Genomic DNA, 14,895 nt, shown 5'->3' with positions numbered 1-14,895 from the left:
GACTGAAGAGCAACAACAAGCAAATATACTTGATAGCCCTTGGGCCACAACTAATGAGCCCCTGGGCTGCAACTGCTGAAGTCCATGTGCCCAGAGCCTGTGCTCTACAAGAGAAGCCACCAAAATGAGAATCCCATACACTGCAATTAGAGAGTAGCCCCCATTCTCCACAACTACAGAAAGCTCGTATGTAGCAACAGAGACCCAGCAGAGCCAAAAATAAAAAAATAAAATAATTTAAAAAAGCTTTTAAATTATAAATTGGACGACTCAAAAATGAACATCGTAAAGTTAAAAAAAAAATCACACAACTGGGAGAATATATAACAAACATGCATCAGTGGGGGGATAAAAAGGATCAAGAATGTATAAAGAGGCCACAAATCAATAATAAAATGGCCAAAAGACATGAATGGGCTTTTCAATAAGAGAAAATATAAACAAACACATGAAGAGATGCTCAATCTCTTTAATAATAAGGGAAATGCAGATCAAGAGCATAATTTACACTTTGCTTGAGAAAATTTAAGAAGTTTGACAATACCCAATATCCATTTTTCACACATTTCAGGCAGGAGTATTCATGGTTCCATTTTGGAAAACAATTAGGCATTGTCTCGTAGAGGTGAATATCCTCACACCTTGAGTGTGTGTGTGCTGTGTCCAACTCTTTGTGACCCCATGAACTGTAGCCCTCCAGGTTCCTCTGTCCATGGGATTTCCCAGCAAGAATACTGGAATGGGTTGCTATTTCCTCCTCCAGGGGATCTTCCCCAGCCAGGGATCAAACCTGTGTCTCCTGCGTCTCTTATATTGGCAGGCAGATTCTTTACTGCAGAGCCACTAGGGAAGGCCCAGCCTCACACCTTATGACCCAGCAATTCTATCCCCACTTGTATACTCTGGGTAAACATTTGTACACATGATCCAAGAAGAGTATCAAAACATTCATGACAATACATTCCAAATATGGGAGGTGGGGAAAAGAGCCCAAAAACCCCATCAAGAGAAGAATGGATAAACTGTGGTATATTTCTCTAATAGCATACAATGCAGCAGTGAAAATGAATAAACTTCAGTCATATCTCTCAAGATTTGACCAGCCATTGAGAGATTTGTAGATACAAGGGAGCATTAGCCAAGGAATTGTGGGCAGTCTCAAGAGGCTGGAAAAGGCAAGGAACTACATTCCCCACTAGAGCCTCCAGAAAGGAATACAGCCCTGTGACACCTAATTTTAGCCAAGTGAGGCCCATTTTGGCCTTCTGACCTGCAAGACTATAATACATCTGTGTTGTTGAAAGCCAGTAAGTTTGTGGTAATCTGTCACAACAGCAACAGGAAACTAGCAGAGTGTGTACATGTGTAAGGTTGGAGAGGGTGTCATGCAATAGAGGAGACTTCCTAGGGAGGGAGGGAAAGAGGGGAGTGAAGGAGGGAGGGATGGAGAGAACTTTCGTTTTGCTCACAAAGATTTGGTTTGGGGCCTGGAGCCAGCTTCTCTGGTAGAGTGACCTTCAGTGTCCCCCGAGCATCACCTGAATGCCCAACAGGGGCCTGACAGTCTGCAAGAACCTGAAGCACTTGTTCCCAAAGGTCCCCCACCAGGTGGACAGGCCCCAGCAACTGGTTCCCGATATAAAAAGAGGAAACTGAGGCCTGGGACAAGGGAGGTACAGCCAGGAGCAGCCCCCTTTCTGAGGACAGGAAATGGCCAGATGCCACATCTTAGAACTCACGCTTCCTGGGAGGGCAGCCTGCTCCTTCCACAGACTTCCCACAGTCAGTCAAGGTCCGGCAGGCTCCTGTCAACACCTATACTGAGAATGCGGCCCCACAATTGCTGGGTGTCATCATAGTCGAAACCCTCAACACCCTCCCAGCCCTTCCTCCCTAGAGACAGGACCACAAGCCAAAGCCAGGGCCCACTTGACCACAGTCCAGGCCCAGCCGGACCCTTGGAAGCAGAACCCTTGGGTTCCATGGTGTCCAGGGAGCACTGTCACAATGGGGTGGGGAGGTCCTGGGATTGGGTAGGATGAAGGGGAGCAGCATTCCACCACTGGGGCACAACTGGCCATAGGCCCTAGGGACAGAAGGGGCAAGGCAGACTGGGAAAATCTCCACATAAGCCAGCCCCACGCCTTCATGCAGACTGTGTCCAACACCCAGAGCACCTGCCTCCCCCATGACGGCTCCACCTCCATTGTGGGAAATCCTCCCATCCTTCCAGGCACCACTTGCTCACCCCCAATCCCCAGGCCTAAGGAGGAAGAATGGAGAGGAAAGTCAACGGAGGAACAGATGCTCCGCTCAGCTACTCCCAGATCCCCACCCAGGGGAGGAGGGAGTGTAGGTTAAAGTTTTCTTGGTGGGAAACTTGAGGAGTGGCCATGGGATGGCTTTTTCTTTCTCTGAGAGGAGGATGAGATGCTATCTGGTAGGGGGTAAGAGGAAAGGGGACAAGCAGAGTGGACCTGAGAAATAGCCACCAGTGAGAATTGGAAAACAAGCTGACTTGAAAAGCTGGTAGGAATACAAGGTGCTGCTGAGGACTCAGGAAGTGCTGGTGACCGTGGGTTCAGAGAAGAGAGCCACGAGTATGATGCTCTCTAGCTGTGCCCAGCTCTTGGGGTGCAAGCAGAAAGAAGGCGGACAGTTGGGCTAACGTGCTGCTATGGTTGTGCTAGTTGGACTGTCTTGTAAAGGAGGCCAGCCCAAGAGATACAATGTGGGGATCCACCGGGAGGGGCAGGAGATGAAGTAGGGTTCCAAGGAGTCATTTGCCAGCATCTTTTTCATACTAAGGAGCAACGCAGAGGTCCTGGGGTGATCACTGAGAACCCCTGAATATTCTTGAAGAAAGCCTAATTGTAGGAGCCTCCCAGGGCCACTGACTGATGATTACTCACTGCAAGTCCCAAAAGAACCAACACTAGTGGCCACCAAGTAAGAAGACTTCTGCCCCCTTCTCTTACCCTGCATGGGCCCTGCAAGAGCCAGAGCATCAGAAAACAAAAGGAAAGAGGGGCCTAGAGAGGGACAGAACCACGTCCTGCCTCTCCCCGCCACTGGTCCTGAGTGAAGGGCAGGTGAAGGAGAATCTCTGAAGAGAAGGCAGCCCTGAAGCTGTGATTCTGACTGAATCAGTCTCCTCTCAGCTAGACCAAATGTCTTGTGGGTCCCACCTTATCCATTCAGGCCTGGTCCAGACACTGGAGGAACTGCAAACTTCCCTTTGTCCACCTGCCTGGATGGGCCCATGACTTCAAGGGCTGGGAGAGGCCCTACTCAGCTGTCCTGTTCTGGGCCTGACTATGTTTTCAGGACAGGGGGAATCCCAGATGGAGGGGATCTGAGGAGCCATATCCCCAAAGAGTGTCAGAGAACAAGTTAAACCCAAGACACACCCAAGATTCTAATCCAGAACAGGGTACTGGGGATGGGGTTTTGGGGATGAGCATGGTTTTGAAAGGAGGGAGGCCCATCTAGGATGCTTCTGAGATTGGGCCAGGCAGTGGGTGGCTGGCTCTGGGGCCAGCTCACAGGGTACTGCCTCCATTAGCAAGGCTGGTGGTGCTCACAGGTCCGGCTATTTACAGGGGAGTGTTTAGGCAGCTCTCTGCTGCTGCCGGTCTAGCTTTGGAGACACAGTCATACAGCTAAGTGCCGCTCTAAAGGCTACCCTGGGCTGGAAATACTTCCCGAGGCCTCCAAATCCTTTTCTGAGAGCACTGCCTTCAGAGAGCTGGAGGAAGCAGAAGGTCATCATTGGCTATCTAGGTACTGTCCTCATTCCTCGCCACCTCCTCCCCAAAGTATGGGAATTGTGAGGGCTCCCTCTGCAACAATGGACAAGTGGTAAAGTAGAGACCTGGGCTTCTGGAAGAGGGGCCACTGATGTGAGGTCCTGGGTTCAGAGAGAGCAAGCACCTCACTGTGGTCAGGATTCTTGCTCCAGGTCGTCGACAGTGTCCTTCAGGGTCTGGCCACGTGTCTCTGTCAGCAGGGCCGAGTAAGCCGGCCCTGATGGGGAGGCTGCTGTAGATGAGCATGAGGAGGGACACGTGATGCTCGCCCAGTAGGATCATGAGTGGCATGAGGATGCCCCTGATCCTTGAAAAGATGTCCACCAGCGCCATGCCCGTCTGCCTGTGGGAAGGCTGGCAGAAGCTGAGCGGACCTGGCCTCCCCTGGGTCCACCCCAGCTCCTCCCACAGTTCCACCCCAGCTCACGTCCTTGGAAAGCCCCGATGTTTCATCTGGTCTCCCCAGACGTGCACGGTCCCCAGGCTTCCTCAAGTCCACCTAGCCTTCCCGCCCCATCAACCTGCACTTCTCCTGGTCCTACGATGTGGCCTGCTTCTCCCACCTCCAGGCCTTCTGTTTGCCGGCTGCACTCCTGCCCACCTATCCAGTCTCCAATCAAAGGCTGCGCCTCCTGACCACCCCCCACTCCCACTGCAGACTTCCTTCTGAGCCATTCATCAAACCTGGACTCACAGTATTTAGTCCTGACAAGGCCAGGCTATGGCCCTTGGTGTATCTGCCCTCCACTGCCCTCCTCTGCACTCCCCTGACTTCATCCAGCCCTGGACCCCATCCAGCCCTGCTGCCCCAGAGCCAGTCCTGTAAGTTCTGTGGGGAACACTAGGGAGGGCAGAGGAGGGATGGTCAAAATGAGGGTCTTGGGAGCAGAGGAGCCAGGGTTGCACCTGCCACCCTTACCTGATGACAGTGGGGAGGAGCTCAGCAGAGTCCACGTAGAAGATGGTAAATCCAGCCGCCAAGGCAAACTTCCCCACCAGAGCCAGCACAGTGACCACCACAGGCAGATCTGGTGGAAGCTGCCCGTCAGCCACAGGGAGAGTGGCCAGCCCAGCCCCTGGGCCCTGTCCCTGCCTCCCAAACTCCTCACCCCTTGTGCACCCAAGCCCCAGAGAAGCCCTCACTCCTGAAAAGGGAACAAGGGGTCTCGGTAGCAGGGGTGGGTGTGGGCAGAGGCCCTGGTATCTGCTGGGATGAAGATGATGGTGATACACGTGAGGCCACCCAGAACCAGGGTCCCCGACTGACTCTACCTGCGGCCCATCCATTCCATTATAAAATGCTGCAGCAGCAGGCAGGCACCTCGACTGCTCTGAAGATTAACTGTGTCAGGTAGATGTTCAGGCCAAGTGCCCCACCTTGAGGCCCAGGACATAGAACATCAGTTCAGTTCAGTTCAGTCGCTCAGTCGCGTCCAACTGTTTGCAACCCCATAAATCACAGCACACCAGGCCTCCCTGTTCACAGAACACCAGGCTGTTCACAAACCTGCAGTTCAAGAGTCCTTCTCAGTGCCAGGTGATGAGACCCCATCGCACTCAGAAAGAGAGACTGCCTTGGCCAGGAGCCACTACAGGAGACAGAAGCACAGCCAGCAAGCGACCCAGTGGTGCCCAGACAGCCACCTCCCACAGAGACATGGCAGCCCTTTAGTTTAGGCCTCAGCGAGGGTCGTGGGCCCTGAGTCCACTCACCAGAAGAGAATCAGGGTCTCCTTCCGGAGCTAGGGGTCTTGGAACATAACTAGGGCATTCCCTGCGGGGCTGGTCTTCTCTGGGGCCAGCTGGGAGGGATGTGCAGAGTGAGGGGCCAGGCAGACCGGTCTGTGTGGTCCCATCAGGCAGGGCTGGCCCAGTGCTGCAAGTACCTGGCTCAGGAGCTGGGAGGAGAGTTTGTGCCTGTTGATCAAGGCCACTTTCTGGACCAATTGTTTGGCCTCCTCTCCCCTCCCCCAGGTAAGGAGCCACCGTGCAGATTCTGGCAGGGCCCTGTGGGTCAGGAATGGCTGTGACCTTGGGGCCTGTCCTAGCACACATACACCCTACAGGCCTCACAGGCTCCCTCTCCCAGACACCTCTCTGCATGCACCACCAGCCAAGAGGTAGTTTGCCTGGGAAATATCTCCTCACCAGAAGCAGAAGGGCAGAAAGACAGGTGCCGTGCCAGCAATCTGGAAGAGTCTCCAGTTCCGGATGTCACAGGCAAGTCCTGCAAGAGCCATCTGCTCCAGGGAGAAGGCGCACTGTGCCAGGACCACTCTGTAACTGGAAGCAGGCAGAGGTTGAGGCTGGGCTGGACCCCACCCTATCACTCCCTGCCATCTGAGATGCCACCAGGTCAGGGGCTGTGGTCCTGGTCCAGTTCAGGGCGTGCCAGTGCCATCGCCTTAGGTGCATGGAGCTGACTGGGCCCCCCAGGCAGCGTGGGAGTGTGGCCGTGCAGGCCCCATGGCCTTGCTCTGCCGCTGATGGCTTCAGGGCCCAGATACTCACGTAGGGTGACATTCCTGAAGGTATATCCAGCGGCGGCTGTGGCCACAGAAAAGCACAGGACCATGCAGAGCTCAAAGCTGGGCATGAAGGCTGTCCTCATGCCGAGGATGGCGAAGAGGAGCAGCGGCACCAGGAGAGTGGCCTTGTGGCCAATCCTGGGGTTGCAAAGGGGCAGGTCGAGGAGTGAATCTCTCTGAGGGGAAAGAGGAAGGGAGACCCAGCCCCAAGCCCTTTGCTGGGTGCTCTGTCTGTGGGAGGGTGCATGGCCCCAGCTGGGAGTCCCATTGCAGGTAGACAGGGCCTTACCTGGAGACTGGTGAGAGGGGCCCTGGGGAGAACTAAACTCTGGGCCAGGAGCCCAAGAGCATGCTGGGTCGGGGGAACTGGTCAAGGTTCTTACCAGTCGCAGAGGGGCCCGAAGGTGAGCACCCCAGTGAGGAGCCCAGCCACATACACTGAGGTTTCCTTCAGATGCTTCCGACCATAGACCATGTTAAAATGAGGTAGACACAGGCAGATGTGAGCTCAGGGGTAGCTAAGGCAAGTCCTTCTATCAGTTAGACCATGCATGACAAACCTCTCAGGACAGAAGTGGGGCAGGTTCCCAAACTGTGCATCAAGGTACCCCAGGGCACCAGCTTTGTGAACTCAGTGCACGACATGACACTAAGAAGTGTAAGAGGAAAACAGTGACAGTCAACACCTGTTTCATATCAAACTACCAGCTCCAGATGGTTCACACAGTTCTTTTCAGTGATGGGTGTGAAGCTGTGTTTTTGGCAAGTGCTGTGGAAAAAGCAAAAACCACGTGAAGCCCACAGGGCTCAAGGACTGCGATGGGTGGTTGCCAATATATCCTATTAGGAAGTAGCTGCACTTACTTGAGGATGAAATTCAAATGTTTTCTTTTGTGTATTTTTTTAAACAGCTACTGAGTTATTAGTATCTAAATTCTGAAGTTTTGTTTCTGTTTTATTTTTGCTGTTGATGGTTTTTGTTTGTCTACCCCACGGCACGGCACGAGGCATCATAGTTCTTCAACCAAGGGTCACATTGGAAGTGCAGAGTCTTGACCACTGGACTGCCGGGGAAGTCCCTCTTCTTAAGTTGTTTGGATCAAATTACTTATTCTATGAATCGTCTAGGCATTTTTTTTTGGCCTGGAGATACCATATAAAATTATTGACCCACTACGGATGCACGGTTTGGGAACCCCCTGACAGTTACTAACTGCTTCTTCCTGACAAATGGGGCCTCTTCCCTGTAACTACGGCACCCCTGTGACCTGCTTGGGCCTTTCAGACTTTTCCCAACTGACTGCAAAATCCCCCTGAAACTCCCATCATTCTCAGGCAATCAGAATCCTAAGGAGCCCTCACATATCCCTTAAGGAAAGAGATTAGGATGCAGGAACATGAACCCTGCACACACATGGTGATGGAGGGGAGACAGCCTACCTGGAGACTCACAGAACCTGACGGACAGATTGGAAGTCCAAGTGAAGAACATATGGGTGTCCATATAGATCTGTACACACGTCCACTGCATGTGCACACACAACAATGGCATGTGACTGACCCCCGTTTGTGTGCCCCTCAAGGAAGTTCTGTGCCCCCTGCACACATCTCAGCTCCATACTCAAGTGTGCGCAGGGGGATCATGACAGGTGAGTTCTCCTCCAGAGCTCATGGAGACAACTTCACAATATTAATGCGTGCTGAGTGCTTTCTCTGGATTGGGTACTATGCCAAATGTTTCACATGCATCATCTCACATAATTCTAGCAACAATCCTTGACTTACTAGACATAGCTTCAGCAGCTAGTCCTAGGTCCTAGAGTTGGACAGCTGGATGGCAGTGAGTTCAGACATCTTTGCTGGACAGGAAGTGAAACTAAGGGAAAGCTAAGGTAATGTTTCCTGAGTGAAAGGATGAGTGTATGAAGGAAGCAAGGAACCAATCAATACCTTCAGTTAGCTGAGAAGTCAATCTCCATGAGTTACCTAATCTTTAGCCAAAAATTAACCAATTCAGGAGATAGTATTTTGCTCCTACATCTGTCTTGAAGGACAACTGTTAATTTTGTAAGAGCTTTAAGTGACCATCAAATGATGAATGGATTGCTCCTGAGAGTGAAGTGTGGCAGGACCGGGTACTTGGAACTTGGTGTTCCACCCAGTTCTATCCTGTTTGCTTTTTTGTCTCGCCACCACAGATCGCCTCTGTAGTTAGATATTGTTTAAAATAAAAAATTATGAATAAAGGTCTGCTGAGTCATTCTGTGTGACTTTGTTAGCTGATCTGCTGGTGTCTTGAGTTTCCCATGTACAAATGAAGATGAAACAGGTTCCTTAGTACCACCTGATAGGATAAAAGGAATGAACACATACAACATAGGTAGCAAAGTGGCTGTGCTAAGTCAGTTCAGCTGAGGCTGTACTAACACAGCTTCGTGAGGCCCAAGAAGCACACAGCTGGTGACATAGGCATCTCGGATACAAGGGGCCTTCATGCTCTGAAGACGCGAGTGCCAAGCCATGGGACTCCACCAAGGCTGCCTCCTCTGCTCAGTGGACACCATTCATTAATCCCATCTTATCAAATTCTCTAACTCCCATGTAGGCTTATTATTCCCTCTGTTTCGCAGAAGAGAGAGGCCTGGAGAGGTGCCAAGACCAACCCCAGTTCATGTGCTGGTGTCATGTTGCAGATGGAAACGAGATGAAGAGGGCTCCAACTTGGGGCACCAGGTGTCAACCTCCCCAGCCCTAATGCCTACGGTGGAGAGTTCTGTCTGGGGCCTGCCATGGTGGACTGCAGAATCCCACCCCATTTCTTGGAGCACAACCCATCAAGTCTCATTTCCACTGTTCCAAACCATCAATGGCTCCCACTGGTCTCTGGAAGAAAGTCCCAATTCCTTAGCACTGATATCTGAGACTCTTTAAGAGCTGGCTCTTGTCTTTTCCCAGTCCTCTTTGTATGTTAGCATTGCTCACACAGGCCAGGGGCTTTCATGCTCCAGACCCTAGAAATGGCTATTCTCTCTGCTCTGCACACCTTCTTTCTGTGGTTCCAGGACAGACCTCATTGTTTTTCCTATTCACTGATGGTCCATTGACCTCTGTGTTCAGAGGTTTGTGTGAACAGGGCTGGGAGTCATTTTCTCTTTTACCAAGAATGGGCACCCAGGAAACGCTGGACAGGTAGACTGAGAAGGAGAAATGTACTCTGTCATTCATGAGCACACAGCTTATAAGGAAATGTTTTTTTTTTTTTCTTCTCAAATCTGGATTATCTGTATTTCACTTTGCATGTGATGCTGCTGGTTATAAAGGAGACTTGGGATATCAGCTCAGAGAAGTCCCCAGAGTCAGCGTAGCTTGCACTGTAGCTTCTACCCCTGCTTGTAGACTGGAAGCCAGGATGGACACCTCACACAAGGCAGCTCCACTCTGGGCCCGAGTTTGAGGTTGTCAAGTAGTTGGAGGCACAAAGTACCAAAAGCGTACATTCACTTGGGAGTTGCAATCCTTGGGAGGGTGGGTCTGTGGAAACATGTCAGGGAAGGGCCAGAGGGCCAAGGTCCAACACCAGGGTCAGCAAAGACTAAGTTGGTGACTGAGGAGAGAGAGGCCCTTAGTCCTTGAGAACATCCCTTTCGTCCCATGAAACCTGCCCACCCCTAGCCCAGGCAAACCAAGTTCCTGACACATCACCTTCTTCCTGTTACCAGGCCTTTCTTTTTCTATTCTCTGTCTATGAAGGCTTTCTCCTTTTCCCTATTAACCTTCTTCTGGTCCCTGGGTACCCAGCTCACAGACCAACTCCTTCAGGGAGCTGCCTGCCCATTCTCTCCCCAGGAAGAAGCAGAATCTAGCCTCAGAGTTCATTGAGCCTCTGTCCCTCTACTAGGAGTACAGGTCTTCTCAGAGGTGAACAGGGCGCCTCTGTTCTGATGGTGCCTCTGTTCTGATGGCGCCTCACATGCTGAGAACTCAGGAGCTGTTGGTTGGATGACAATTCCATGAACAGTCCAGCAAAGGTTGTGAACAAGAGCTAGGGTTGGCTCTGAGCACTCTGGAAGTCTGCCTGAGCTATAAGGATGGTGACACTTGGCTAGATGGGCAGCGAGTTTATGAGCACCTGTCGAGGCAGACACAGCATCTTAGGATGATGAAGATCAGATCTACCATCGGTGAGACACTGAGGAGATGAAGGAAGGGGCACTGAGGATCAGACAAACCCAGGCTGGCGTAGATCCAGGGGCTAGCAGAGTTCAAGGTGACCTACTCCCCCTGTGAGTGGACGGAGCGGGAGGATCAGGAAGAAGGCAGGAGGACAGACCTCAGGCTGCTGGGTGCCCTGAATGAGTCCCAGGTTCATTGGGAAGCATGTGTGCTGCCCTTGTCAAGTCATCTCCCTATTCTGTGCTCCGCCCTACTGTCTGGGAAGCAACCCTTCTTGCTCTGAGGTGGCTGGAGGGGGAAAGTCTTTCTACTGTTCTGCTGGGGCCCCTCCTAAGAGAACAGAGTTAGCATCAGCAATTGCTCAGGTATGTGCAGGACAAGTCCTAGAGTTCCTCGTGGCCTCCAGCATCTCAGAGGCAGGCAGGCAGGCAGGAAAAGATTGAGAGAGAAAGGCTGAAGGCAGGGACTCCAAGGCAAGCAAGCAGGAAGGTAGACGAGTGGGTAGGGAAGGGGTAGGACTGCAAGATTCGTTAAACAAGGAAGACAGGTAAGTGGGCAGACACACAGGGGGTGGACTGGAAGACAAAGGCAAATGGGAGGGCAGATGCAAACCTAGGAAAGAGAAAGGCATCAGAACAGTTGGACAGGAGCGGCAGGAAAGAAGGCCATGGGGCAGACAGGCGGAGGGACAAATAAAAACAGAGATGAATGGACAGATGGGCAAACATCCCAGACAAAGGGAATGGATGGAGAATTAGATGGGCCGACAGGCAGAGGACAGAAAGCAAAACAGGCATGACAATGGTCATTCAGGCCTGGGGTGAAGGGGCAGCTTCAGAGGCAGTCACACCAGAGACTGAGGGCAGAGCAGCTGACTGACTCAAAACACTTAAAAAGTCAGACTGACGTACAGCCTTACCTCATCCTCTACGGACAAGGGCCTGCCTTCGGGATAGACCCAGCCCGCCTCGCAAAGCTGTGTCTCACTGAAGCTGTGGCTGAGGACGTACTCCAGGCTGGCACCATCGGGGGCAACTGGAACATGAGGCAGGGCTCGGGACTGCCTGCAGCATCCAGGGGCAAGCCCAGGGCCAGCTGCTCAGCCGCGCTCAGGTTCAGAGTCTGGTTCCTGACACAGGTCACTGAACAATAGTGGGCCTCGTCCAGGACCATGAAGACCTGGGTGAACACGTAGAAGGCGGTCAGGAAGCTGGGCACACTCAGCAGTATCAGCAGCTGCACCTGGAAGTGACCAAAGCTGCCCAGTTCAGCCAAGACCTGGGCAAAGGGAGCCACAGTCACTGGGCACCAGCTCCTTAGCTGGGGCTACCAGCTAGCTTTGCAGCTCGCTTGGGGTAATGGTGGCAGCTGTGTTAATGTTTAATCCAGCCTTGTGTGGCTCCACCTGTCATACCTCTGCTCCTGAGCTCAGGTCTAGGAATGACAGAATATGATGAAAAAACAGTCCACTCTGGCTTGGAGGATCTGAGGATGTTTGACGGACTGCGGGACAAGGCAATACCAAAGGAACTTCTCAGGCCTAGCACACAGCAGCGAGCTCTAGTCAGATATTTCATGGTGTACAAGGACCACACTCCTAGCTGCAACATCCTCTACAACTCACTCCAGTGCAAACCCCTCCCATTGTGAAAGAATCCAAATTCTGAGCGTAATTTCAATGCTGCAGGGCAGTTGCTACTCTACTTGACAGAGGGGGGCATGGCAGCAGAGCAGCAAGGACCAGACTGCATGTTAACTTGGCCAGGAGTACAACCACCCTGGTCTCATGACCCTGACCTTACTGTCTCCTGCAGGGTCCCTAGCACGTGGTGGTATGCAACACCAGTCATCCCAAGGGTAATAGTAAGGCCAGGAGACCCACCCAGGGCATACATGCCTTTCCCTTCAGCAGCACAACTAACACGTGCATCTTCATCTCTACCTAATCAAGGAAGAAACCATTAACACCTTCCCACAATAAAAAACAAATGCAGGCGGCCCCAGAGTAGCCCCAACCACCCCAGGCAATCTCGGTGAGCATCAAAGGACAAAGCCCCATCTGGGGGTCATTCCTATAACCTTGCTGGAGTCTAGGTTAGGACAGGGCACAGCATGGGAGGTGGCAGGTCAGGATTCTTATAGGAACCTCTCACAAATGAATGGCCCAGTCTCTTTTCTACCCTGGGGGTCTTACTGCAGGTAGACCCTGGGCTTGGAAGGCATCTAATTATGGGAGGATCAGAATGATGGGGCAAAACAGACCATTAGGGGAAAATACATGCTTGGGTGTCATACTCACGTTCACCTATTTGTGTAGCCCTTGGAAAGTCTGTTTTAAATTATTTTAAGAAAAGAGATGAGCAGAGGTGAAGAGAATGTGAGGCAGTAAGGTTGTGCAGAGCAGCCCTGGCTATAATGTTCCCCTACCTGTGGCCTGTGATTCAGTCCATATGAAGGGAGGGTCCAGGCAGGGCAGATGCTGGAGGGGAGAGGCAAGCGTCCACAACCCTGCATAAGAAGACACGTCTCTCTGCCCCCTCCTCCACCCTAAACTTCCTGCCAGGCTCCCCACTGTCACCAGCCCCACCTCTTGCTTCCTCACCTAGCTCCCTTGCAAGTTCTTGTCCTCAGCACAGCCTTGAATGAACTGCCAAGAAAGCAGATGCTACCAGCTGCCACTACTCACGTCGGGGCTCAGCCTTTGTGGGGGAAACTGAGGTGGAGATAGGAGAAGCCTGTGCTCAGTCGTCATCTCTTCTGTCTGATCAGGGAAAGGATTTTGTAGTCCTTTCAGCTCTAAGGCTCCAAAGGGACTGGGGTTAGGAGGTAGCAGTTTGGGCTCCACCAGTGATTCACTGTGATCTGCCGTCTGCCCCTTCTAGCCCTCTGGCCTCAATTTCCGCATTTGTGTAAAAGCACAGCTCGAACTAGATGGTCTCTAAGGAGTGTTCCATTTCCTAGTGTAGGATTCTAAACTAGAGACAGATAAATGATGAGGATGCTCTGACAGAAGAGTGAGATTCAACCAAAGCCCTTCCACAGTTATAACTACAGGTCCCCAAACTCCACTGGTTTCACTGCACTCCCAGTTCCCCCAGTTCTAAGTTTTTGATTACTTGTTCTCTTAACCCTGCCCCTCTCCCACCCCAACCAGTCTGCCAAAGGCTCCCCACGATGCTTCAAAGCCCACAGCTGGGAGTCCTCCCAGGAACACTGTAGCCCCAGGGATCTGTGGTCTCGCTGACCTGGGAGGATGAGCTCCCAGATAGCACATGTGCTGCTCTCTGGCGTCTCCAGCAGTCTGGCCACCCTCACTGTCTTCTGGGAGGCTGTGGAGTAGGACAGGACTGCTTCCAGCCCTTAAGGGAGAACCTGCAGCCTGTCTCTCTCCTCTTTCTCTCCTTGCATCTGTCTTCAATCAGTGGCACTGCTAAGACCAAAGAGAAGAGCGCTCTGATCGCTGGAGCAGCGTAACTTGAATGGACACACAGTCACTGGCAATCACCTGCCCGCGGGGTAGAGGGTGGTGTTTGTACATATGGTGCAGGAGGGGAAAATACTCCTCAGACATCACCGATAGGGATGCACTGGAGGGTGTCTCAAGTCTCTTCCAAATTTGAGAATGATTCTGAATATTTACTTGGCTGCGCCATGTCTTGCAGCACACAGCTTTGGTTGCAGCATGTGGGATCTAGGTCCCTGACCAGGGATGGAACCTGGGCCCCTTGCATTAGGAGCTCAGAGTTTTAGCCACTGGACCACCAGGGAAGTGCTAAGAACGACTCTAGTAAATAAAAAAATGTGGTAGGAGTTCTGGTTTTCTGTCCAGGATGTAAACAGCTTACAGTTGTCACTTTGTTTCTGGTAGAAAGCTGGACAAACTGAAAAATCAACAATTCTTTTTAGATCCATCAGAGATGAGGTCACAGGGCAAACTGCTATCCCTCAAATTGGAGCCAGAAAGTTAAATACAGAGAATTATAACTTCTTGGAGCAGAAATCCACAAACTCAGACTCCACAAGAATCAGCACCACAGTAAGAAAATCTGACTGTAATTGACAGACCGCTTGGAGGCTCAGGGCAGGTAAATCTGAGGACAGTCAACACAGTATTTGAGAACAGAGGTGCAGGACTGAGAACATCTGACTTCACTGTGCGGTACTGGCAAAAGATCACACACATAGACCAGCAGAACAGACAGCCCAGAAAAAACAGATTCAACGGATCTTTGACAAAAGATCACTGGCAATACAATGGAGTAAAGACGGTCTCTTCAACAAATGCTGCTGGGATACCTAGACACAATACAGTGAGTTTGTTTTCTAGTATGAAAGTTATATTTATACTATAGTCTCTTAAGTGTGCAATAGTATTCTAAAAAAAA

The 14,895-nt window shown here is 51.6% G+C and overlaps 1 protein-coding gene across 1 annotated transcript; it reads right to left on the bottom strand.

Moving 5' to 3' along the window:
• Window positions 1-3,866: 3,866 nt before the first annotated feature.
• On the bottom strand, window positions 3,867-14,163 carry SLC22A13 (solute carrier family 22 member 13). The gene is given in 14 exon segments (XM_069562184.1): window positions 3,867-4,013; window positions 4,015-4,152; window positions 4,729-4,840; window positions 5,017-5,109; window positions 5,112-5,186; window positions 5,367-5,398; window positions 5,523-5,611; window positions 5,696-5,816; window positions 5,958-6,138; window positions 6,321-6,475; window positions 6,721-6,823; window positions 11,435-11,536; window positions 11,539-11,811; window positions 14,151-14,163. Coding segments are annotated over 14 exon segments (1,557 nt in total). The 3' UTR covers window positions 3,867-3,943.
• Window positions 14,164-14,895: the final 732 nt, after the last annotated feature.

Source organism: Ovis canadensis, chromosome 19, assembly GCF_042477335.2.
Source record: "Ovis canadensis isolate MfBH-ARS-UI-01 breed Bighorn chromosome 19, ARS-UI_OviCan_v2, whole genome shotgun sequence".
In the NCBI taxonomy this organism is placed as follows: Eukaryota; Metazoa; Chordata; class Mammalia; order Artiodactyla; family Bovidae; genus Ovis; species Ovis canadensis.
This window is presented reverse-complemented; position numbering and strand designations above follow the sequence as displayed.